Source organism: Colletes latitarsis, chromosome 2 (genome assembly GCF_051014445.1).
Source record: "Colletes latitarsis isolate SP2378_abdomen chromosome 2, iyColLati1, whole genome shotgun sequence".
NCBI classification, from domain to species: domain Eukaryota; kingdom Metazoa; phylum Arthropoda; class Insecta; order Hymenoptera; family Colletidae; genus Colletes; species Colletes latitarsis.
Genome location: NC_135135.1, coordinates 23,135,486 through 23,159,359, shown reverse-complemented (window position 1 = coordinate 23,159,359; position 23,874 = coordinate 23,135,486). Strand labels below are relative to the sequence as shown.

Genomic DNA, 23,874 nt, shown 5'->3' with positions numbered 1-23,874 from the left:
GGAGAGTCGTCCTCCGAGGTGTCGGCAAACAGGGCCGTTCGACGAGTGGTTCGACGCCGGTGGTCCACGACGGTAATGCCTTAGTTTCCATGCAAACTGGCCGTACGCCTCCATACCTTACGCATAACCGGATATTAACATGGGAAGTGGCCGATGAGACTCTCCGGAGAGCTCGTCGTTGTCCTTCTCCCGCCGATGCTTCTCGCCGCCTCTCTTTCCTTCGCCACGGCTCTCGTTCCACCGATCTGTTCCCTGCCGCTGTACAGGCGGAAGGTGGGAAAAATATATGGGAGATCGTGATCTCGATCGAGCCTATAAAACGTGTCCCCGGACCGCTCGCAGAACTATCCTCTCGATCGACCGCGGCGATCGCCGGTTCAGATCTATTCCGTAGATACCGACCGATTCTTTCGATCGCGGTTTAATCGATGGCGCCGCGGCCGGATCGATTCAACCGATGGCTGACGCGCGAACCGACCTGGAAAGCCGACCCGCGACCTTCCCCTGGCTTTTCATTTGTTACATCGCTCCGGGGATTTTCAACACGAAGTTCATCACGTTCTCACGCGTCTTACGATTTCCAGAATTTTCTGAAAATCCCCGCACTGTTCGCGACTACTCTTACAGGACTTGCAAAAGAATCGACTTTCACAGCTACGGACGATCATGCTGGTGCTCCACAAGATTTTCGTTTGAACGTCTCCAAAGTATTGCAATACTTGATCTTGAAATTTATCAATGTATCTGTAATCAGCAAAGCACCCAACTAATTCGAAATTACCTTGTCAGGCTTCAGGAATGGTGCTTCGAGAGTCTAGATCCTATCTAGGCTTATATTTGTTTTTTATTAGCTCCTCTGCTACTACTACCCCTGCCTCCTATCGTGCATCATTTTACTAACTTTCTCCTCGTATATTTATTTATTTGTTTAACGAGTAAACACCGTTTATGAGAAAGTGAAAAAAAGAGTGTACAGATACATTGATCTCTGCCCACTTGAATACACAAAGGAGACTACGAAGTTACAATAGCGCTTATAACTAAATATTCAAAGACCCTAACAATTTTCTCGGCGATTTCGAGGATGCTTTTCTAAAAATGGCCGGACAGGGATCGTTCCGCGAACCCCTGGCGATAATCCGACGGGAAGGGAACTGGATTGCATATCGTACGCAGGTAGCCGACCGACCGAACAAATGCATCGCTGCGAGCGTGTGCAACGAGCGCGTGACTCGCCGCGGATGCATCGTTGCCTCGATTTCTTTCGCAAATTGCAGGCATATTGGATCGGAACGCGATCGAATCATCGTTGAACTCAATTTGCTGCCGTTGCCGGTCAGCCGGCCACTCGATCTCGATCTAGATCCCTCGGTTCCTCGTTGAGCTCGCGAACGCGTACGTGCTACGAAGTCCTACATCAGAGACAAACGACGATCACGTAAGGACGTAGCGTCATGGTTTTCGAGGGAACGCGGTGGTTAGCGCTGATTACACCTCCGACGATTTTGCCGCCTCGATCGGCCTTCGAGAACCCCGTGCAAACGCGTTGGCGAACGATCGAGCGCAAGAAACACTGTTTAGGGAGAACCCAAATTTGAATCCTCCGTAGACCACAGTTTTTATTAAATAGAGAAATGAATTTTAGCTCTTATGAAGGAAAATCACCCAATTTCGCTAATCAAAAGACCGGAGCTCGTTTGAATGGAGAAACAGAACTCCACTTGCACGTTCGTAAACGACGTTTTATTAAAAGCTAAACCTATCGATGAGTTATTGTGGGACTGCTCGCGTAAGAACTAGCGTGACCGAAAGGTTTGTGTGCACGTTTAATCGCGGAGTGCTTGAAGTTTTTATTGCGCCGCGTTATGTTCTATCGCGATGCACGCGATCGCCGCGGGATCTTGAGAACAAAATATGGCGGACCGTACGGAAAGCGGGATTGCTCGAACAATTATCGTTACTTAGTTCTCGTTTTTTGTTTTCTTTCGTGTACGGGCGAAGAACGCCCGATCAGGAATGGAAAATTTCGAGCGTTTGCCCGACTGGGAACGGAAGATTCCCATTAAAAAAGAAAGCACTGTATCTTGCCACTGTCTCCTCGCCGAGAGATCTCTATCTGTAATTATACGGTCCCGGGACCAGTTACGCGGAAGATGTTTCTGCGAGGCAAAAAATCGATCTTCGAAGTCAGAGTTCGAGTCAAAATTCCTCGACGAGGAGGACGATCGAGTAGAAGCTCGTCCCGGCATTCCCACGTTACCGATTCACCGGGGCCCCACGTCGCACGATTATCGTAATGGCAGCCGGGGGGACGCGCGAGAGAAACCGATCGATCGGATCGAGCAGACGTTTAATACCAGACGCATTCCTGTCCGCGGTGAATTCTGAAACAGGAAAGGCGATTGGTTCATCCCGGTAATCTCTGATCTATGGACGTATCTGCGGCCGTGAGACGGGACGGGAGCCGCGCCATAAACACACCAGCCTCGCCGAGGACACCGCTGTCGTGGCTCTCGTAGTGAGTTCAACAGGTTTCCTCTTTCCCTATTGCGCGCAGTTGCGACAGTTATTAGTCAAGATTAGCTCCGGTACGTGGGAGCATCGGCCCTAACGGCGGTGCCTGTATTTTGACAGGGCTCATCTCGAAATTAATCGGCGCTGGTTCCGTGCCTCCGGGATTACGATTTGTCTGTATTATCCCGGCGTAACCAGCGGGCGTTGCGACGAGGACTTCTCGCGTATCTGGCTCTCTCCTCGAATATCCCCTCGCCCCGGTTCCCCTTTTCCGACACCGAGCTTTGCTCGTCCTCCTCCCGTGGCTGCGCCTTTCTATCCTCGACGCCGGGCCCCCGTTCTGCTCTTCCGAGAATTAAGATTTCCGCGAGCGTCGCGTGAAATCCTCCCAAGTTTCACCGTTAGAGCGCACAGGTCGAGGGTATTGTGTGTACACGACGGCGGTGCCTCTCAGAGGAGCGAGAAACTCGACGGTACACGCATCGAACTCACCGACCGCCTGAGTTGTGTGATTAGGCCGCCTCGTTCGTCCTCCACGCCAAACGCTCCGTCAGAATTCCATATTTCAACCCCTTTCAGCGTCACCAAGTCTCAATGTTTAATAAATAACAATAACAATGTGTAATGTTTCCAATTGCAAAAACAGTGCATTCGTTTGGTATTCCCATAAAAGTCTAAAGAGGGATTTCGTCGTTACTCTCGCCAGAGTCAGAGCTAATCGTTACCCTTTGACTTCCTCCTCGGCTCGCGTTGGAATCGTACAATGTTTATGCAATTTCTAGATTCTAAATTTTTTCCGAACAACCAGATAACCGGGACGTTTACTTGGAAGGCCGGCAACTCGCGCCAACGGTGGGAATGTATGAAATTCTGTTGAAATTGGCTACCGGCGATTACCGGGGGGACCGTATGTAAAAATGGCCGTATTCTTCGGGCGCATAATGGCCCGACGACGACGTTAGAAGGAAAAAAGTTCGCTTTTAATGGCGCCCCCTCCTTCTATTACAACGTTTGACGCGACAGCAACGACACGGGGATGAGATACGACGCGTGTTCGACGCCACGGCCATAATCTACCTCACGTTATGAATTCCCGGCGTGAACGTGACGATACGTACCGGGTGTATGAGCGTCGCACGTCCACGGGGTGGTCTTCTCTTCTCGCTATGGAAACCAGCCGCTAATCACGGGTCCCCGTTACACGCGACGTCACCGACGCATTCGCGTCTTCTCGACGACGCCGCGGATACACGCCTATGGATTACCTGGGATACTACGTGCTACCTGCGACTGTCACTCCGCGTTGTTATCGAATTTCGACGAACCCCGGCATCTCGTTAAAACGGCATCCTCGAGAACCGCGCGTAACGCAATATACGGGTAGACGAGTATTGCATCGCGATAATAATTGACACCGGGGACTGTCAAATTATTCAACCGTGTTCGGAGCATTAATACTTTCGAGACACTCGAGACCTTCGACTACTTTAACACTTCCGTAACGCTCGAGGCATTCGAGACTTTCCAAGACTCGCTGGAATTTCTCGGTGCCGTGGAATATTCGATAAAGAAGAGACGAAGCGCCAAAATGGACGTTGCGAAACCGTCTTTAGGCTCGGTTTACCACGCGGTATCGCGCGCCGCCAGTAACTCGTGGCTCTTTAACGTCGAAATGCCGAGACCGCGGGTTGCGAAATGCGAGATTTTCCAACGTGTAACGATAGTTCGAGCCGATAGCGCCGAGAACGAATGGGAAACTATTGAAACGTCGAAGCGAAAATGACAGATTCAGATCTGACAGCGCTAATTGCGCCCCTTAGATACCGAAGCCAGGCAGCCGGGTTCCGTGGAACGGCTCGAAAGTGAGTGCTCACCGCGTTCCTACAATTTGCACGCATGACACGCCTATCGCAAATACGGATTAATAAACTGCATACGCCTCGACGGAGCATTGCGAGTGATCTAAACCTGATAAAGGCGAGACTATATCTTCTATGCAACGGCAATCCATAATGCACCGGGTGAGTAACCGGTAACCCGGAGGCTTAATTTATATCGCTCGACGCTGGTATCCGACGTGCTTTCATCCACGATATTTCAGCCCCCCCCCCCCCCCAGGGAATTTCAACCGCGAATTATTTATTCCTTCGTGTATCACAATGAAGACGCAAATTACGCTCCAAATCGTAGCCTCAAGTTGCAACCTTCTACGGTAGCGGTTTTATACCGAGAGCAGCTGTCAGTTTCAAATCAAGGGACTAGATTTTTATTCGTGCAACAATTTTATTGCATTTTCGAGCTTAAAAATTCTGATTCGATTTAAGTTGCAGATTTAAGGAACAACGATTTTATCGCGTCTTCGAGCTGAAAAATTCTGGTTTGATTTTTCGCTCGACCGTTTCGTGACGTAAGAAATTCATAGTTACACGCGCGCGTCGAATTAGGGATATCAATAATGCCTGACGGATATTAGGGGAGCCACATCCGATATGCGAGAGTGTAGGTTACCACCCTTGTACCTCATTTGTTTCCAGGTCTTTCACGCCCCCGTCTCGGGACCGCTTTGCAGCCTCGACCACGTACCGGGTGCAAAGTTCCAGTCGACCTTTTGTCCCGGACGAAGATCTCACCTACGCAGAGCTAACGCGTTATCGGTTGCTTTCGGTTTCTTTGCTCGCAGCCGAATATCTCAGATTTAAGCATTCGATCGCCGCTTACCGTGGCGGGAAAAAAGTTCCTCTCGATCGTATATATCGCGGTATACTTTGCAAATCCCAATCTCAAGGTTCATCGTTTCGAGGTTGAACCGTTGTCCCTCGACAACTTTGTACCAATGGCGCCGTAAATTCTGCTTAAGGCGATATTCCGTGCTCGTTCCATCTTTAAACGGGTATTAAAACCTTCTCGGAAAGTCTCGCGCCATCGGGCTCTCGTCTCCCTCGCACCGCCCTGAGTACGCGCGAGAGATCCTCGAAATTTGTCATCCCGGGCTCCGTCGATCGTCCAACAGACGGTGGGGTGGAGAGGGGGGATTTATACGAAATTATATCGCGATTCACCGAGCGAATCCCGGAGTCGTGATTTTTCTCGCGCGAGCTACCAGTCGACGGGTAGTTCGCGGTAAAGAACGATGCCATAAAACACGTGGCACCGGGGAATCGTAAAGGCGGTACTCGGTGACTCTTTCGATCTCTGGTGCGCGTTCCCTCGCGTTCCTATCGCCTCCCCCCCACCCTCTCTACACACGATTAACACCGGAACGTTCGAGACACCGGGTAGCCTCCGACGAGAGTAGGGTTACAGCACGTACCCGTGGCCGAGACCACCCACAGGTTGAATCGATCAGCAACTGATACCCCTGAAGAGGGAGCGAGAGCCCAGGGAAGAGATAAAGAAGAGGAGTTACAGGTGTACCAGGGCTGCTTATGCGGCCGCGGAACGCGCTCAATTCACGATAACAGCCGCGCTGGCTTTCAGAACTATCGAGGCGCGGGAGCTTTTTAATGTCGATTTTATCTCGCCGCTGAGCTACGGCTCTCTTGTGAAATCCCGCGGAATTTCCGGACCACGGACGCGTCAATCGATGTGCCTGGATTCGCTGCTTCGAAAGATCGATGGGAACAATTCTGGTCACTCAAATTAATATATGTTACGAAATATCTAAAACAAATGTTGAGAAGTACGACCCTGGAAGTTTAAATTTTATTTCAGGATCGTGTAGTTTCACAGCCACGTTAAAATTCAAGAGTCCTATCTATCTCCTCGGTGAAAAATCATGTCACCAGTTTTCTTACACCGTAACGATGCAGCTTGAAATTTGCTGGATCGTGCAGACAGTCCTGGAACGAAAAAACGAAGCCAGAGGAGACGGTGCAGGGGTGGGGACAGTCGAAAAATCGAGTGGACGTCCACCGGGGTCGCGGGCACTCGCGAAATCTCAACGATATCGTAAATATCTGCAATTATCCTTAATTAATAAGTATCCAGTTAGTCGGAGGGAGGGCCAGGTCGGTCGTGCGCGTGCACGAGAGAGAAAGAGAAAGAGAGAGAGAGCGACCCAGCACGAATTTAATGCCGACTGTGGGAAATTTAGGTGAGGAGCTCGAGTCTCCGACTCCGCGTACCGTAAAGCAGGCTGTTTATTGGTGAAGCGGCGAAACGCGCTATTCGACTGGCACTTTCATTACCGTCTTTCTAATTGCCCGCCATTTAGGTAAACGTATATAAGCACCGTAATCCGGGACTCGTCGTTTGCTCGCCCGCGATCTCGCGTCACCGCGCTTGAATCCCTCCGATGTCCACCGCCTCGAGGCCGCGAGAGTTTGAAGGAAAGAAAATAAGCTTCGCCTCCTCGCCGACTCCTCGCGTTATTGCCTTGCAGGGCGAACACCTGGCTTCTGCGCCCGATAACATCCGTTTACGCGAAATGCACGAATACAAAAGATTCATGGATTTTCGAGGCGCGAAATATATGGTATTTCTTTCGATTCGCGCTACCAGTGTTCGAGTCGCGTAGACACGAGTACATAAATATTTACACCAAAATGGAAAATTTGGCATAGGTACCGTAAAACAACGAAACATCGAACGTCGTAATTTTTACAGTTAACACGACGGGTAACGCGTACGTTAAATAATTGTATTTAGACAATTATTTGCATCCCCGGAGTTATCGAATATCTACGCCTAATATTTGGCGTGTATTACCGGAAACCTGTATTCTATGCCCGCGCGAAAGGACGTTAAAATCGAAGGTGACCGGTGTCGGAGTCCTTTCGTCTCTGGTAACGGAGCGGCGATAGAAGTGGAAAAAAAGGGAACACAGTCGCGGCGGACGATGCGTTTAGCACGATTAACACCAAGTCGTTCCAGGACCGCCAGGACCCACCTGTCCGATCTCCGACCAGACGACAAATATCCATTTTCACGGAATCGGCTGTATTACCAGCAATTTTCGTGTCGCCTGAAATTCACGAGAGACGGACGCGACTAATGGCCGCGCTCGTGCTTCGTCCGTGGACGCTCCTCCCCGGTCGTTTCGAAAGACGGTGAACACCCGGCCGGAGGAGACCGTGGCTCATTGAAATTCAAATGTCAATCTCGAGAGTACGAGCATATATACTAACGAGACGGGAGAAGAGGCGAGCGAGGCGGACCGTGAATGCAGAGTGCTTTTCGTGTCGTGATGTCGAAAACGGTCGCCGGATCGCGCCCATGTTTGCTCTCGAATTCTGCCGGCCGAGGATCTCGAGCGCCCAAGGCTGCCTTCGTCTTGTCAATGTTGTTTTATAACTACGCTCACGGAATCCCGAGCTGGACCTTGGTCTTTAAAACTTGACCGGCGCGATTACAACCTGGCCAACTTGGCTCCCGTGCACGATAAGCTTCGATTCCACTCGTAAGCTCGTCACGAACCGCCTAACTAGCGTTGTTCCAAGAAAGAGATCTAATTCTCTTTGTTGTTCAACGTGTCACATTTAGAAATCGATCCTCAAATAAAGAATATAGCTCTTCTATCTTCGAAGGAATCTTGCTACATTAACCCCTTGCCTTACAAACACGCGTCTGACTCCTTATAAATTGAAACTACTTCATCAAGTCTTATATATTAAAATTAACACATTTTTACATTCACGAGATATTCGTAAAGCAAATCTGTTACTTTTCGAGGCCGTTCCTCGTACAGAGAAATTTAAACAAAATTAAATAGTATATGTTTGAAAAATTATTTGAAATTAAATGGTACGTCAAGGTGTTAAAGTAATCACGAGTCTACGAAACTCAGTAAATAAATTATTCCACCCAAACCGCGGTCTTCGATGACTTCCAAGGGCTAATAGGCCGTCGTCGTTAATTTGCCAAGCTCGAAGGAGGGGTGGAAGACACGCGGACATCGGAGTCGTCGTGGCATTCAATATTTCACGGCCGGCTGTCGAGGCGTATCGTTGATTTACGACGGCGTTAATATTAAAAAGCGCGACGGCTCCCGAAAAGTATCGCGACCGCGTCTCTGTAACCCGCCAGCAGTAGAATTCGTCGGGCCCCGCATAATGATCGGCCGGGAACGGGCCCGGGGACGAGCAGTCGCGCATAAACGAATAATAAAGCGACCCGGCGTAATATTTCAAGATGGCGCGCTACGTGCTCGGTAGATGGCACAGCTCGATATTATTTAGCATCCCGAGGTCGCACCCACTTAACCCTATCCCGCGGCCGCAGCGAACGCGCAAAAAGGGGCGCCCACAAAGACAGAGAATAAGTTACCAAGCCGGCGTTTCCCGTCGCGACGACTATGGTCGACGTCGTTCCACCAGACTGTCGTTTTACGAACGCTTGAACGCTCGAAAGAAGAAGCTGGGTCGCTCCTGACCCGCCCTCGCCAACTCCTCATACGTCACAGAAATAATAACTAACGAGAGACTCGAAGTGGAACGATTAGGAACAAACATCAATTTACCTTCTTGCCACTTTAGAGTCCTATTTCTTCGTTAGCTTTAATCTTCAGATTTCCCTTTGCTAATTGACTGGAAATCTTATTTAGCGACCCGATTGGCCAATTCTTCGAAACAGGAACCTCGTTCAAATCTCCTGACGCTGATTAACGCGAGTTTATACTTGACCACGGCTTGAAATTTCACGATAGGATAATTTGGGAAGATTCTTGACTCGTTTCTCTTTTACACCAGAAAGCATTACACCTTTTTAAGGCTTACTATTTCACGTCAACTGACTATAGTAGTCAAAGGGTTAATTCAGTTTTTGTATCTTGCTTACCTACTTCCAATCGTTCGTTAATAAGATGTTTAACTCAAGGTTGCAAGATTATAAATTGCACAGTGAATAATGGAGCTGAGAAAGTATGGTTTAAATAAAAATGAATAATAAGGTAGTATGGCCAGATTTTGTTCTGTTCCTGTGCGTCGCGCGGAAGAAAGCGTAATCGGAGAATATGGTTCTCCGGTTCCGTGAGTGAGCGTTATTCCCACGGAATTGGATTCCATTTCGATTCGCTGTTTCTATCCAGGCACGGCGTGCATAACGAAACGCGCGAGCCCACGAAAAATATGCATTCTCGTTGCGCATCGTTTGCCGCAGAATTCCCTTATCGCGGCCGAGCCCTCCGCCTTATAAATGGCCGCGATTCAGGAACAAGAATTCACAGATACCGGCGGGTCTATCCGAACGATTTCTTCAAGTCTCACCTGAATCCGCGCTCGAGACTCGACATCGGCTCGTAACACGATCGTCGATTAATTACGGGCCGCACAATGCAAGGCGAGTCGTGCCCGCGCACGCACACGCTCTTTGACGAAGATGGTTCCCGCGATTTCCTCTCGTAATTGCCCGCGATACGTTGAGGAAAAAAAAGGAACTGAGATATTTGTCAAATGTCACGATGGCGGCCAATGCACCGCGCGCGCGATGATGCGGCTTTTATTAATGATCGTACGCGCGATTTCTCGAAAGCGGGACCCGCGCCTACGCAGCAACTTTCGATCAAGAAAGTTTCCGATGACACGGCTCGACGGATCATTACGCGCGACAATAATTAAAAGAGCAACCTTTCTTTTCAAAATATGGAAGGAACAGGTACGGGAGTCTTCGACCCGCTAACTGTCAATTTTTATAAGATTTCATGGAAGTTGTTCGTCGAACGAATCGCTGAAAATAACCTCGGAGATCAACGTATTAAAGCAGGATTAACTAAAAAATTATTAGCATTCGAATACATCGGTCTTTATCTTGTTTTTGGCTGAGCATTAACGAACGGCAGCGTATATTTTTCCGTTGTACAAAAGTCTCGTCGATAAATCACAGCGAATCATGCCAGAGATCGATAAAACTGTCGCTGTTAATTTTGATTTATTCCTGCGACGTGTTACCATCAATAACAGATTTACTAGATCTTTCGGTAGAACCAGTTCTGTGTTCTTCTAGTTAATCCTTCTTATTAGGAGAGATAATAGGCATAGGAGTTATGGTCATTTGAAAATTGGATCATGTTTATGAGGATTTTCTCATTTTACAGGCTTCAACAACAACCTATCGAACATTCTTAGAATTTCTACATATTCTTCATTAAAATACGCGTCGTTTGCACTATGAAACATTAAAATCCTCCAATCCGTTTAAGAGTTACGATTTTTTAAACATACGCATACAATTTCAGGAGAATCGGAATTTCAGGATCAGACATTGTATTTTCACCAATATGTCTATTCACCAAATATGATTATAATTGACCCTTGCAGTCAAAAATAATTTTTCCAGAATGATTTGAAATTTTTTTTTTCACCGAAAAATTTCTCCATCTACCCCTGTCGATTTTTCTTAAAAATTCGGTTTTGATTCTTAATAAGTTTCTCTGACGCTCTACATTCACTTTTCAGTTTGGTATGACAGTCAAATTGAGCCACGAAAGTCCGTAAGGCGTAAGATCTACTCGTATACCTCGTCTGTGCAATCGTCGAACTTTCAAATTAGGGTGACCGATCAAGAACATCCCTTTCCAGGGCACCAACGAGGTTTTCGTACATTCGAGGATCCTCTTGCAATGTGCCCAATTAGCGAGACCACAAGAGACCGACTTCTCTCCCTTTCTCAGTCTCTTCCGCCTCCCCTACTTCCCGCGCTCCCAGCGTACACTTACTTAGGGTCAAACGCTCGTAAACGTCCGGCAAAACGCTCGACGCGAGTCCGCTTGGACGCGGGGGACCAACGTCCGTGAAAAGCACATGAATTTCCCGACGACCAATGGGACGGTCGCGCGGTGACCCCGGATTGTCAACCTTAAGGCCGTGGCCTCTCTCTTCCTCCGTCGCTTTTCACCGGGCATTTTCTACATCGCCCTCCTCGTCCTGCACGCGCTAACGGCGTCGAGACTGGCCAAGCCCACAGGCCACAGGTGTAGTAAACCTCTTTACCTCACGCACTCGCGTGTAATGGCCCCTCTTACACTCGTGCCGAGCATCTGCCATCCTCACCGTCCAGGGTGTACGCGATATTATTGCCAGGCGTTTACCTTCCGACCGAATTCACCGAAAAGGAGAGGAGGAAACTTCTTCCTCGAAGACCACAGTGCTAATACTGTAAGAATAAAAATGGCAAAGATTTTAAACTTCGGTATTCTTTCTCGAGGACTACTGAAACTTCCGTCCGAGATGCAGATCTCACCGAACGACGATAGATCCTGTTTTACGACACGTGCGATTCTACATTTCACGCCTACGTAATTCATACCGAGACGACTTACGATGTTTACTGTGCCCGAAGTTACACGTATACTCTAGCATCTCAATGTTTCCAAACACGTATCCGACTAATATCGATGTCGAAATTAAAATTGCCTTACTAGAGCCACGGTTCTTCGAAAACAAACACCGTGAGAAATAAATCTCCCGTTGTAAAGTAACCGTGACGACATCGAAGAGATAAATCCCCACTTTACTCTTCTTTTGTCCCTCCGTTGCTTCATTTTTGCACGAACAGTGGTCTAGAAACTGTAGAAACCGGAAGAGCCAGGAGGACTGCCTCCAATCCTTCCACCTCGATTTGCATCTCGCCGCGTATTATCGATTTCACGTCTCGTTTATTTAATTACCGGTTGCTTCTTCGCGCTTAATTCATTATCGACGCCCTTTTGCATTCCCGTCGAGCAGGTACATCGTGATTTTTCACGTTGGAGCATCAAAGGATTGCGTCACCGTGTGGTATTCCAAAGAGTGGCAATAATCAACGCTGATAAATCGCGACACCTAGAACGATCCTCGTCGAAAACAACGGCGATCGTTTGGCTGTACGATCGAGAAGACCTTGATTTTGACGATTCGCGAGTCTGTGGCCGTCTCGGACGCAGGAATATGCGACGCGATGCGATGTGTCAAGACTCGAGGAGCCTCTGTAACCGCGAGACGTGTCACAGGTGTCTGATAATGACACTCGTTCGTTGTTTATTTTTGCAGATTTTTTGTCAGACGACGGCCTTGGATATTCAATACCCGTGTCTTCCAAAGACGCTCCTCGAATTCTCGATACGTGACATCCGTGAACCTAAAGGGTCGGAAACGATTCGGAATCCTTTAAATTTCTTAAATCATATTATTGTTGTCCTTTCTAAATTACTCCTGCGACCGGTCCAGTATCGACGAAGATCAGGTAAACCGCTTCCACGCAAAAAAGCGTTGCTCAAACAATTACACAACTGGCTTCGACGAGCTCGATTTCACCTTTGCTCGGCCGAAACCACCCCCAAAAAAATGGTCTGTTTGGCGAGTTTACGTAATCCAGGAACTCCGGGGCTCGCGATGTGTGTTCACGCGTGTATGCACACGTCATCGCGCGTTGGTAGTACTTTTTCTCCGCGCCCGTAAAGCAGCCAGATCCTCGGAAACCTGAATCGTCGGACCAAGAAACCACTAGAGCCCGTTCGACGGACATCGAGTGGCCCCTTCTTCTTCGTCCCACCTAAGTCAACAAGCGAGAAGTCGCCAGGCATTTTAACGTCCGGGGTTACGGGCACGAGTGCTCGTGAATACACGCAGGTGCACGCAGGTGAACGCTGCCGATTGTGTCGCTTCTCGTGAATTCTCTCTCTGAACGGTCCGAGGAAAGCCGCCGGAAACCGCGCGCTTGTGCGGTCATTGAAATCTCCCGAGAAACGTTCGCTTTGGAAACGCATAGGTATTATCGGATGAGACGTTTCGCTGTTCGCGAAATTATTGGTCGCGAGTCTTGCTTCTCGCGTGCAATAAGGATTAGAATCGTTCCTTTCGAGACGATCAAGGCTCGAAACCCTAGGAGCGTAAGAAAGTCGTAATGATTTTACGATTTTTGCTTGGTTCGTCCGTATGAGTCGCGACCTTGCACCGAAGCACGCGCGCAAGAACGAGAATCGTAGACAAGATTTATGCGGTCTGTATTACGCGGCAAAGGTTTATAGATCCGTAGAGGAGGAATGATAATAAATCGGAGGAAACGCGTTTCTATTGTTGGCACAGCGAAAAATAAGAAAACGAGCAGTTTCTTGCGTCGTACCATAAAATCCACGAAACGTAGGGGAAAAAGTGGCGTTCGCGATCGTTGGGGAAGTGGAATGGAGTCGCATTAGAAACGCGATACTCGTTTGAAGATCGAAACCGGGAAGTCGTGCATCCAATTCCTCGTCGGCGCGCGTTCATAAATTATCGCAACTTATGATATATTATCCGAAGACCGTGAAATTCCCTCGATTCCAGGCCAACGTAATTAGCAATAAACGCGGTAAGCAGGGACGCGTCCCGAGCCACTTCCTCGTCGCTGGACCTTCACGTCCGACGCGTCCTCTTAAATTCTTTCCCCCTTGGTCGAGTACCGGTGTCACGGTTAGGTCAAATGGTCTCTGGGTGCTTTAAAACCCGATATACACCGGGGTGTTTATTGCCGGACTTTTAAGAGAGTCCCGGCCGTCTTCGACATCGTCAGGAATCGCGTCGTTCTCCCAGACGTCGCGTTAGAACGGAATTATCGGGAAAACGTGTTTTGCGTAGTACATCAAGGCGGGAAAATTTATTACTAAATAAATAACTCGCGAGATACGATGATACCGCGTATGTGCGTACGTCGTTGAACGACGTACTCGGCGGTACGCGCCGACGATCCCGGAATGTGAAAGACGCGCGAGACGAAAGTAATCGAATACCATCTCGAGTTCGAGGTACGCGATTACGGACGCTCGCGTAAGGGAAACGATGATCGAGGTGAGATTTAATGAACGCCGATCAAGGCGCTACATATTGGCTATACAATATTCTTTATTTTACTTCGTATTTTTCGCCGAACACTCGGTGTATTTGCACGCGTATCGGTCGATCGTGATCGCCTCTCTCTCTGTGGCGCTCCTTCTCCCCCTCGCCGTTCTTTAACCGACCGTTTCGCGTAGAAAAACATTTTTATACGAATTACAATTTTCCACGAAAGCATCTCGCGAAAATAAAATATTTCGGGACTCTGGAATTTCTTGATTTCGCAAGTTTGAAAATGGCGATTGCTACACTGATTTCTTAACGATACGGTTTCTGAATTCGTGAACGATCTTTCCAAAGAATCGATGCATTAATTTTTTGCCTTCTCGTGGAGAGAAAAACACTCGACGCGAGATACGTCGCGAGATACGTTCGGAATTCGAAAGAAATTAGAGGAAAAAATGGAGTAATGAGTTTTCAGCGACGCGTTTCCGGTGAATCGACGCGGAGAACGATGGCGCGTGCACACGAGCGACTGGATCGCGTTAAATAAAGGGTTGGACATAAATAAAACGAACAAAATCTCGTCGAAACACTGGCCATTCCCGAGCGTCGAGAGACATCGCTCTCGATCGCTCTGTTCGATCGCGGTTCTGCACACGCGTTTCCACGATATACTCACCACGTGCATGGGCACGCACACACACACACACACATACACACACACGAACATATCTATCTATGCATACGTGTTGCACGCGCGCAGGTTATTATTTAACGTTAAACTATCACGTGGTTTTTACTGGCACTCTCCTGCTCGGTGGAGAAGCTCAAAGGCACCGGTTAAGGCACAATCGTCCGTCGTACATCACGCTGCGAAAGGATGTATCGAGCTGATCTTCGGCCACTCCGTCGACGAGCACCTGGCGAACCCGTGCCGACCAAAGGGACCTGCGTGTCGACTAATACCGAGGACTTGAGCAATTTTACGTCGATCCGATCGCCGATCGTAAAGTCATTTGTGCGAAGCTGCACGCGGGGCACCGTGACGTCCGCTCTTCCGTCTGATCCATTCTTCTCCCTTATCTTCCCTCTCGAGCCTTTTACCGTCTGTTGCTAAAAATCTCCCGTTCGCCCTCTCGTATCAAACTGTCCCTAATTCTCGAAACAATCGGAATTCCTAGGGTCCCCGTTAAAGACTGTTTATGAACAGCGGTTTTAGAGTCGAGCCACTCTGGCCAGAGCGAGGCTCGTTCCTATCGAGAGCCGTCAACAAAGCCGCAGGGGTCATGTCTTTCTAGTGAGATCGAGAGGCGGCCCAGTGTCCTGCAGAAGCTCGTTGTCGTCGCTGTCCGTCGACCTTTCCTCTTCCGTGGTGGCGGCGTCCGCCTCCCGTCCATCCGTTCGTCCGCTCTTCATGCTCAGGTCGATCGGCTCGTCCTGTTCGGGTCCCAACGACCGCAGGAACGCCAGGCTCTTGTCGTACGTGGCCTCCATTTGCGTCCTCTGGCAGCCGACGTCCCCGTCCGCGCATCCATCGCGGGAATTTCTGTTCTCGTCGTCCCTCTTCGGCGACGGCGTCGATCTGGGACTGACGCTGTCGCTGGAGGAACTGGTCAAGCTGGCTACCATCTGCGACGCGCCTACCTGATTAACGTAAGGGACGATGAACCGCTGCTGGAACGGGAAGAACGGGGCGTTCAGTAGCTGCATGTGCGTCAGAGCCGGATGGAAGAACGGCGGACCCCGCCACATGGGGAACCTGGACACTTCCGGCCTGAGAAGCTCGTGGGGCGCCCTGACCAGGTCCACGGGCCTCAGAAGAGGATCTTGACCGGCTCTGGCCGGCATGTCCGTCGCCCTGAGCTGCGGGGGGAGGTCCTGCGGCCTCAACACCACCGAGTCCTCCCGTTTGGGATACCTATCTTGCTGATGGTGGTGATGGTGGTGGTAACTGTTCGCGGTGGTGGTGGTCGTCGTGACCATCCCGACCACCGAGGCGCTCGTGGTGCCTGCGTTCTCGTTATTGTTATTGTTGTTGTTCGCCACGTCCAGGGAGCCGAACGCCTTCTCGTACGCGGACTTCGGGTCCTTGATGAGGCGCGTCTGCGCCTGTTGCGACTGTTCCTGGAGCAGGCAGTGGATTTTGAACCAGTTCGAGCGACGTCCGTAACGAGAGCCCGACTTCGACATACCCACGATCAGGCACTTCCGCAAACGACACGCCTTGCACGCGGTGCGATTCTTCTTGTTGATCACGCACACGCCGCCGTTCTTGCACTCCGAGATGCTGCCCAAGTTGTTGTACGTGCGCCCGAAGAACGACTGCGGACCAGAAAACGCACGGAGGGTGCCATTTTTCAAATCACACAACTTGCTCACGTTACAGGGTGGTTTCTACATGAGGGGCACCGTTTCGTTTGACCACGATTTCTCTCTATCTAACTTTACTTAGAGATTTATGTGCTTTGGCAAATGGTAACTTAAAGAGAGTCGATTGAGAAAATGTGATTTACGTTTAAGATCTTTAACAATTCCAATGCAGGATAGATTGACGTGTTTTAGCGATTAAAACATTTTATGAATAGCGAATACTCAAAGAAAGTTGAGATGCGTCAGTCTTTTGGTGTGCATCGCGATTCGACCCCCTCGTTCATCCCATTTTTCTATACCAGACTGTTTTCTTTGGGGCTGCTTGAAAGAAAAAGTCTATGACGATAAGCCAACAGCAGCTTAAAGGTTTAAAAATGTTTTGTTTCAACGTCATCCCGGAACAAAGTGGTGCTCTCGCGTAAAAAACCAGCCTGCGTTGGGAATGCGTTGAATTTGATTAATGTAACATCGACGATCCAGAAGGAGGAAAGGGATACTGACCTTGCAACCTTCGCACGTGAAGGCCCCGAAGTGAAAACCCGCGGCCGGCTCTCCGCAGACCCTGCAGAGCTGATTCATCTGCAACAAAAAGATGCGACACGTGGTTACGCTTCGGCTGTGAAACTGGAGGCGCTTAGAATGCGCCGGTGATCATGCTGGAAGCACGCGCAATACGTGCCAATCATGGAAGAGTATTTCTCGCCCGTCCGCGGCGCCCGACGAAAAACAAGCAAAACGATCGCTCAGACCAGACGGGACGAGAGAAAAATAGCGTTTCCCGCTGGTAACGCTATTTATTTCAGCGACGATCACGAAACGTGCCCAATAACGATTAATCATCGGGTATTTAACCCCTATCCGAAGAGTTTTTCCGGGGCTTTCGCAATTAGATGGATTTTCATGTTCGTAATTTAACTTTGCAACTTCCACTCTGACTTTCCTCTCGAGTCGTAGCCATCTTCGTATTCTGACAAGTATTCGAAAATCGAGCTGGTGTAATTAATTCTACTGAACTATTTGTACACAATGTTCCGTAACTCTGTGTTTCTCTTAATGGGGGAGATTAACAAGTCAATTTTATGCAAATTTCTCGACTGGTCGTAGTAAATTATTCGAAGGAACTTCGTTTGAGTAGGATTGTGGTTTGTGCACACGTTTCGGTCGAACAGACAGTTCCAGAACGATTTTCTAGCGGATGGATGGATCATGTATGTCCCGCTGGAGGTTTCAAAAATCACCTCAAGAGCTAATCGACAAAGGCTATCCAAAGAGCCTCCAGTAGGAGAATCACTCTGTAGAATACATCCATGCGCGTTTAGCCACGATTTACAAATTATTTAACTCTTTTACATCTAAAAAATTCTAAAAAAACAATCGTCGATAGAATTCTACCATCGATTCGAACAATCGTGGTGAAACGAAAATTTTGAATCACTAGCCATGCCACGTACTTCACGCTCGTTCGTTAAATGTGTGGTGGCTTATGAACATATCTTCGAGAACATCAATGGCTTTCGAAAAGTCGGAAAATATCAGAAAACGAATGTCCCGTTTCACCGAGTGCGAGGGAATCTGGGTGAGAGGACGACGCGTTGTGGGAACGTTCGCAAAAGCTCTGTCAGTGTAAAGGTAAAAAAAGGTTAAACGTCCAACAGATGACGCGGCTGTGTCACCTCGGTTCTAATCCCATGCTCTTGGGCCTGAGCACTCCAACGGAACCGCATAACGTTCCTCGAGAACCCGATGGGCTCTCTCCCGTTGGCGTTCCCTCTCCCGTCGTCGGTTAGGCTATCGCGGTCTCTCGTTTCCACCTCTCCCGACACCCGCGATTCCGACCCTCTCGGGCCGCTTAATCGCACACCCGCATCCGCGGAGACGTCTCATTAAGTAACGCGCGAAGGTAATGCCGATGACGAATGGCACTCGACGGAGAAACGAAAGTAGCGTGCCAACCGCGGGGATCTTTTTCCTCGCGTTACACGGCCGATGATTCGCCTTCGCGGCGTTCAACCAGGGGTTACCACGTGCCACCGATTTTTCCTACGTCGGGATCCTCGCGCGAAATGTGAAAACATCGAGCTTCTTACGTTTTCTCGATTCGCTACGCGCGCACCAGAAGACAATTAATAGATTCGATCCGTGAAAGCTGACCCTCTTCGGACGTAGAAACTAAATTGTCGCGATATCGGTATATTCATCGAAATTCCGCGGGAATCCTCGAAGGATAATATTCACGATTCCAGTGGCTTCGTGTTAACCCCTTGACGTACAATTTAATTACGAGTAATTTCAATGATTTTTAAACATCAGACTTCAACACGAACGTAACCTCGTTACTGTGAAAATTGACACAATATAGATTTGTATAAAATAGGCCTAAATTTATAGGTTCCATTTCTCTCAATGTGGCCGCGGTGTGACAAATCAGACTCGTCATTGAAAAACAAGAGATTGAACGTCTGAAATAAAAATTTCTAACAGGTAGTCGCTTCTTTTAAAATTGTTGTGACCTCGTGGGTTGTAGGTCACCAAAATTTAGGAAAGAATCTTTCAAGTGTTGAATGGTACCGGAATGGCGGACGATCGACGAGGATCGATCCAGTCTGGAAGATTCGAGGACACGAACCAGGTGTAGGAAAAAAAAACTGTTGGAAAGGACTCACCACGTCGGTGTTGGCCGCTGCCGAGGCGATCGTCGACGTAGGCGTCCACCACCCTGCGGTGGCGGATGTCGTACTTGTAATGATACCAACACCCGTTGCTCCAGGGATGGATCCGCTCCCAGCCAATCCTGCCGAGCTCGACAAATCGCCCACGTCCATTCGATGTTCTTTAATCTCTGGATGTAAACCGTTCGCGCCGGTCCTTCGAGCCGTCTGTTCCGTGTTTGATGTCGCGGGCCGACATTTTCGCGCGTGTCCTACAACCGCCCCCGCCGTTGGAAATTTTGTCCGGCGCTACGGATTCTTACGATCACGTCCTCGAGGCGCTCTCCGAACTGCAATCACGGAACAGGGTTTCGAATATTTCCAACGATCGATGGTCCACTGCTTCTGGTGGATCTCGAGAAGAAAGATTCGTCGGATCAAAACCGTATACTATTCTGCAAGACTAAAATTTTGATTTCAGACCTACAATTATTTTTGTAACCTTGCTGAAATTCACAAATTTATTTCCCATTTTTCTAGTTCACATTTTGTGATGTATACTAACTCTCTAGTAGCTTTAGGTTTTCAGTAAGCATCGATCTGATCGTTTACAAACTCGACGTAAAGGGTTGCAAATTATTTTCGCCTTCGTGAAGCACATAAACTTGTACATGTGGTTTCAAATTTTAAAGAAACTAAAGAAAGCTGTTGGAATATTCTGTTTATAAGTTGAATTCGGTTAGCGCAGAAACCAGAGCGGATGATATTGGTGCGGAGTCGCAGCTTCCGTCGCCCCCGAAAAACCCCGGAGCGCAGCCGCCATTTCTTGCGCGAATCTCGTTGGGGTCGGTCGAGATAACATGTCGTGTTTACAGCGGTGTAACGCCATTACCATGTTAACGGAGCCCGCCTCGCAAGAGGCGCATAAATACGAGTGCTAATTACGGCGCCGACCACGTATTAATTTCATCCGCGCGCGGGAACCGAACCCCGTGCACGCCTGGTGAACCCCGACGCGTGTAAACGTGCCCGCTTCCGATTAACGAGATTTCATTTTTGATTCGAAAAAAAGGATCGACAGTCGCCGTTGTTCTCTGCGACTTGCGTCGCTTTTGCAAACAATGGCAACTCGATGCTACTTTCCGCTAAAAGACTTCGCTTCTGAGAGTTTTACGCTATGATCTTGGCATTTATTCCGAGCTCATTGTTATTTTTTAGGACAGAAAACCTTGAAAAACTTTGATATCTACCGGAGAATAACCCGAGAATCTATCGAGAGTTGGGATATTATTCGGGAGACTTCGATGCTTGGTGTGCAGCATCGTCCGAGCTTCACGTGAACTGACAACGGAATATGTAAAGGCTATTCGAGTGATTTGAATGCGTGGGAGACGGCGACTCCGAACCCAAAGGGTGTTAAAACTGTTCGATAGAAAAGAAAGAGCTTTGTAAGCTCGAGCAGCGCGTATCGCGAGAGAATATGCCATTGAAACGTTATGGAATTTCAGTAATGATCCGGCAAACGCGTGAGAGGATTAATGTCTAGGTGGTTGTGGCTATGGGAGTCTGTCGAGGAAGCTCAAAGAAAATTCGAATGATGCATGAACCGGGAAGCGGTTTTCCTCTTTTTCTTGTTAGATTCGACTTGTTTGGTTGTCTGAAAGATATCGATTCGATTGAAAGATGAACGACAAGCGAGAAATACGACGGGTATCCCGACGCCGTGACGTCTGGTAAATTTTATCGCGGGACGTCTTCCTTAAATAATGACAAATTAATTAAGAGTCGTATACCCGCGAGAGACCGGTTCGGTTGAATGTATACTCGCCTCGCAGCCGAGTCCTATAAATCCCTGTTTCTGCGGGCTAACGTTCTCGTTTAATGTGGGAAATATAACGCGGTGAAATGAATTTCCATAATGGAGTGCGGTCCACGGAGAGAGACCCGCGAGAAGATTGCAACGTCGTTTCGGTTTAACGGCGGAAGAATTAAAACTTTTAAGATCGGCAAATGGGACGTAATTAACTCGACGTTAAAATGTGTGTTTCTCCTACGATAAGCAATCTAGTAGTTAAATTGTTCGGGTAAATTCACCGAGCCTGAGTCACGATTACCCGCTGACAGAGTCGATCGCCGTCGAGATATATATTTTCGTCGTGAATTTTGAAATTTCCATTAGCCATCCGATGTCCGTCGTGTTCTCCAAACACCAAGGAAGAGTTTCTAAATTTAGGGGCAATTGTGTGGTATTAATATTCATTACAAGCGCCGTTGCGTAATCCTGACCATGGTTAGAGACTTTTCGCGCCTGAATCGTACGGCTTTTAATCGAGAGGCCCCATTACTCGTATCAAGATTGAGTCGTAAAGAGCGTCCCTGAAAGGTTGACTGGATAAGCGATTCAAGCAAGAAATTAAGTGGACAAAATTCTTTTCTAGCTCATTTTCTAAATCCAGCGATTAATATTCACACGCGTCGATATTTTCAAAGCTACGGAGAAGAACAGAGTGCATCGTTACCGCGGCCGTAACAAGTTTGCAGTCCTTGAAATAATCGCTCTTTTACCTACGGTACGCGTTACCGCGTGTATGCAAACGTAACACGTCGCTCTTTAGAAGACGTCAGGCTGGATTAGCAGCACACACAACGCAGTGGAGAAACACCGCGAATTATTTCACATTCAGGGACAAACGTACGAATTCTTACTGTTTTCTAACTGCTAGAGGCAAACGCAGAGTCTCGTTTCTCCATCGAACAATGTTTTTTTTTCTACTTTCCCGTACCGTCGCGGATCATTAATATCCTAATTGTCGACTTTTTCACCCCGGCTCCGAGAATCCTCCGCGGTAATAATAATGATTGAAAGGTGAAACACTCGCGTCAAAAGAATCGCCCGTGTATCGTTATTTCTTTCTTTTTCTTTCCCCCTCTCCTGGTTCGTTACCCCTACCCGCGGGTGGCGTGCTTCTCTCTTTTCGAGCAGCTCTTTTTTTCTATCGCAAACATTCACGATCGCTGCCAACCCGTGGCAGCCAATGAGTGACGAGCGGCTGCAGCTTTAATGAACCGGTTGTGAGCGGCACGTCACACGGATATCATGGCACCGACTGCAGACAGTTGAAATTGTTGTGCCCGGACGTCGTGACAAATTAATCGTCGGCGAACCGTACGAGGAGCAACAGAGACGCCCGAATTGCTTTTTCGCGCGATTAGCCAGCGGCTAGTCGGCTCGTTACAATCCACCGAGGCGGTTTCGTCGATTCCCCATTCGCCACGAACGTTCCCTAAACGATCCTCTACGTTCTGCTCTAAACTCTTTCTAAGCTGAGTGTCGGCCGTCTCCTTAACGAACTACTAATGATCGACTACGGCTCGATTCGATCGCGAATCACAGGAAGACTAAGGAACCAACACTTTTTCTTCCTCCCGTAGATATATAATAACGATTCCTAGACGTTTTCGTTTACCCCAAACTCGCACTGAATACACTCCTCTGCATCTCGAAGGGAAGCTGTAAGTCTCCACGATCGTGACTGGAAGCTGTCCACGCACAACGCGATTCTTTCTTCTCGATTCCAACCGGCGGACCGTGTACACCTACCATCAGCCGGGTACTCAGTCAAGTATCCTGGTTCGAGCCGCGTCGCACAGGCGTTTCAGAGCACGCTGGTCTCCGTTCGCGCACCATCCTCGACAGCGGGCAACGTTCCCATCCTCCCGCCGTCGAGACGAAACCGTGAAAGCGATCCACCCGCGTCACAGAATCCAGCTGTACGTCCAGTGCGTAGCACTGGTCGATCGCGAATTTCGAGCGGGAACACGCGCGTCCCCGCGAGACGCGCTCGAGCGGCGTCCACGGAATCCGCGCGTGGCGAGGACGCCCGGAAACAGAGGAGGCGAGCGCCAATAAAAGGGTAGAAAAAAAAACTAAAAAGAGGATCGTAAGAGGAACGCGACTCGGTGCACGAAAGAAGAATGGAAGGGAGAAGGAGGAACCAGGGAAGCGTGGGACAAAACGGGACGACGAAGAAGAGGACGGAGACGTGGCTGGACCACCGGCCGGCTCGGGGCGTGCGCTCGTGTAGCACGTGGCCGCGAGACTGAATATCCCCTACCTCGGCCACCTTCGTCAGTCCGTTTGTCCGCCTCGTCCTTATCTTACCTGCTCGACCGAGAAGGACTACCGCGGCCTTCTCTCGTTCTCACTCCTCTCCCCCACCCCCGATATCCCCCCTTCTAGCATCGTACGCTTCTTCTTCCACTTCCTCTGGATCCTCTTCTGCTGCTTCTTCGACGGTTCTGCTTCTTCTTGTTCTTCTTCTTCTTCTTCTTCTTCTTCTTCTTCTTCTTCTTCGTCGTCGTCGTCGTCGTCGTCGTCGTCGTCGTCGTCGTCGTCGTCGTCGTCGTGGTTCTTCCTCCACCGCCGCCTCCCGTGTTCGCCTCTTAGGTTCTGTTTCTTCCGATCTTGTCGATCTCTCTCCGCGCAGCATCCATCTCCGGGGCCCCGCGAGTCTTCGTCTCCCTTTCCGTGTGCACGCCGCGGTCTCGCGAGCGATTCGACGGTCTCCGTTTCGCTCGATACCGACAACCTGCTCGCCATGGATCGCGCCTCCCGCGAC

At 49.1% G+C, this 23,874-nt stretch overlaps 1 protein-coding gene across 3 annotated transcripts in view; it reads right to left on the bottom strand.

Moving 5' to 3' along the window:
• Window positions 1-14,295: 14,295 nt before the first annotated feature.
• LOC143351537 (uncharacterized) overlaps window positions 14,296-23,874 on the bottom strand; it is a 20,461-nt gene continuing 10,882 nt past the window's right edge. The window contains exons 1-4 of one of the 3 annotated variants that reach the window (XM_076783156.1): window positions 22,857-23,448; window positions 19,271-19,605; window positions 17,109-17,186; window positions 14,296-16,559 (exon numbers count right to left, since the gene is read on the bottom strand). In XM_076783156.1, coding sequence (XP_076639271.1) covers window positions 15,522-16,559; window positions 17,109-17,186; window positions 19,271-19,429 — 1,275 coding nt within the window. In that variant the 5' untranslated portion in view covers window positions 19,430-19,605; window positions 22,857-23,448 and the 3' untranslated portion in view covers window positions 14,296-15,521. Of the gene's footprint in view, window positions 16,560-17,108; window positions 17,187-19,270; window positions 19,773-22,856; window positions 23,449-23,874 lie in introns of those variants that run through there. The other 2 variants (XM_076783158.1, XM_076783157.1) reach the window with 2 other exon arrangements.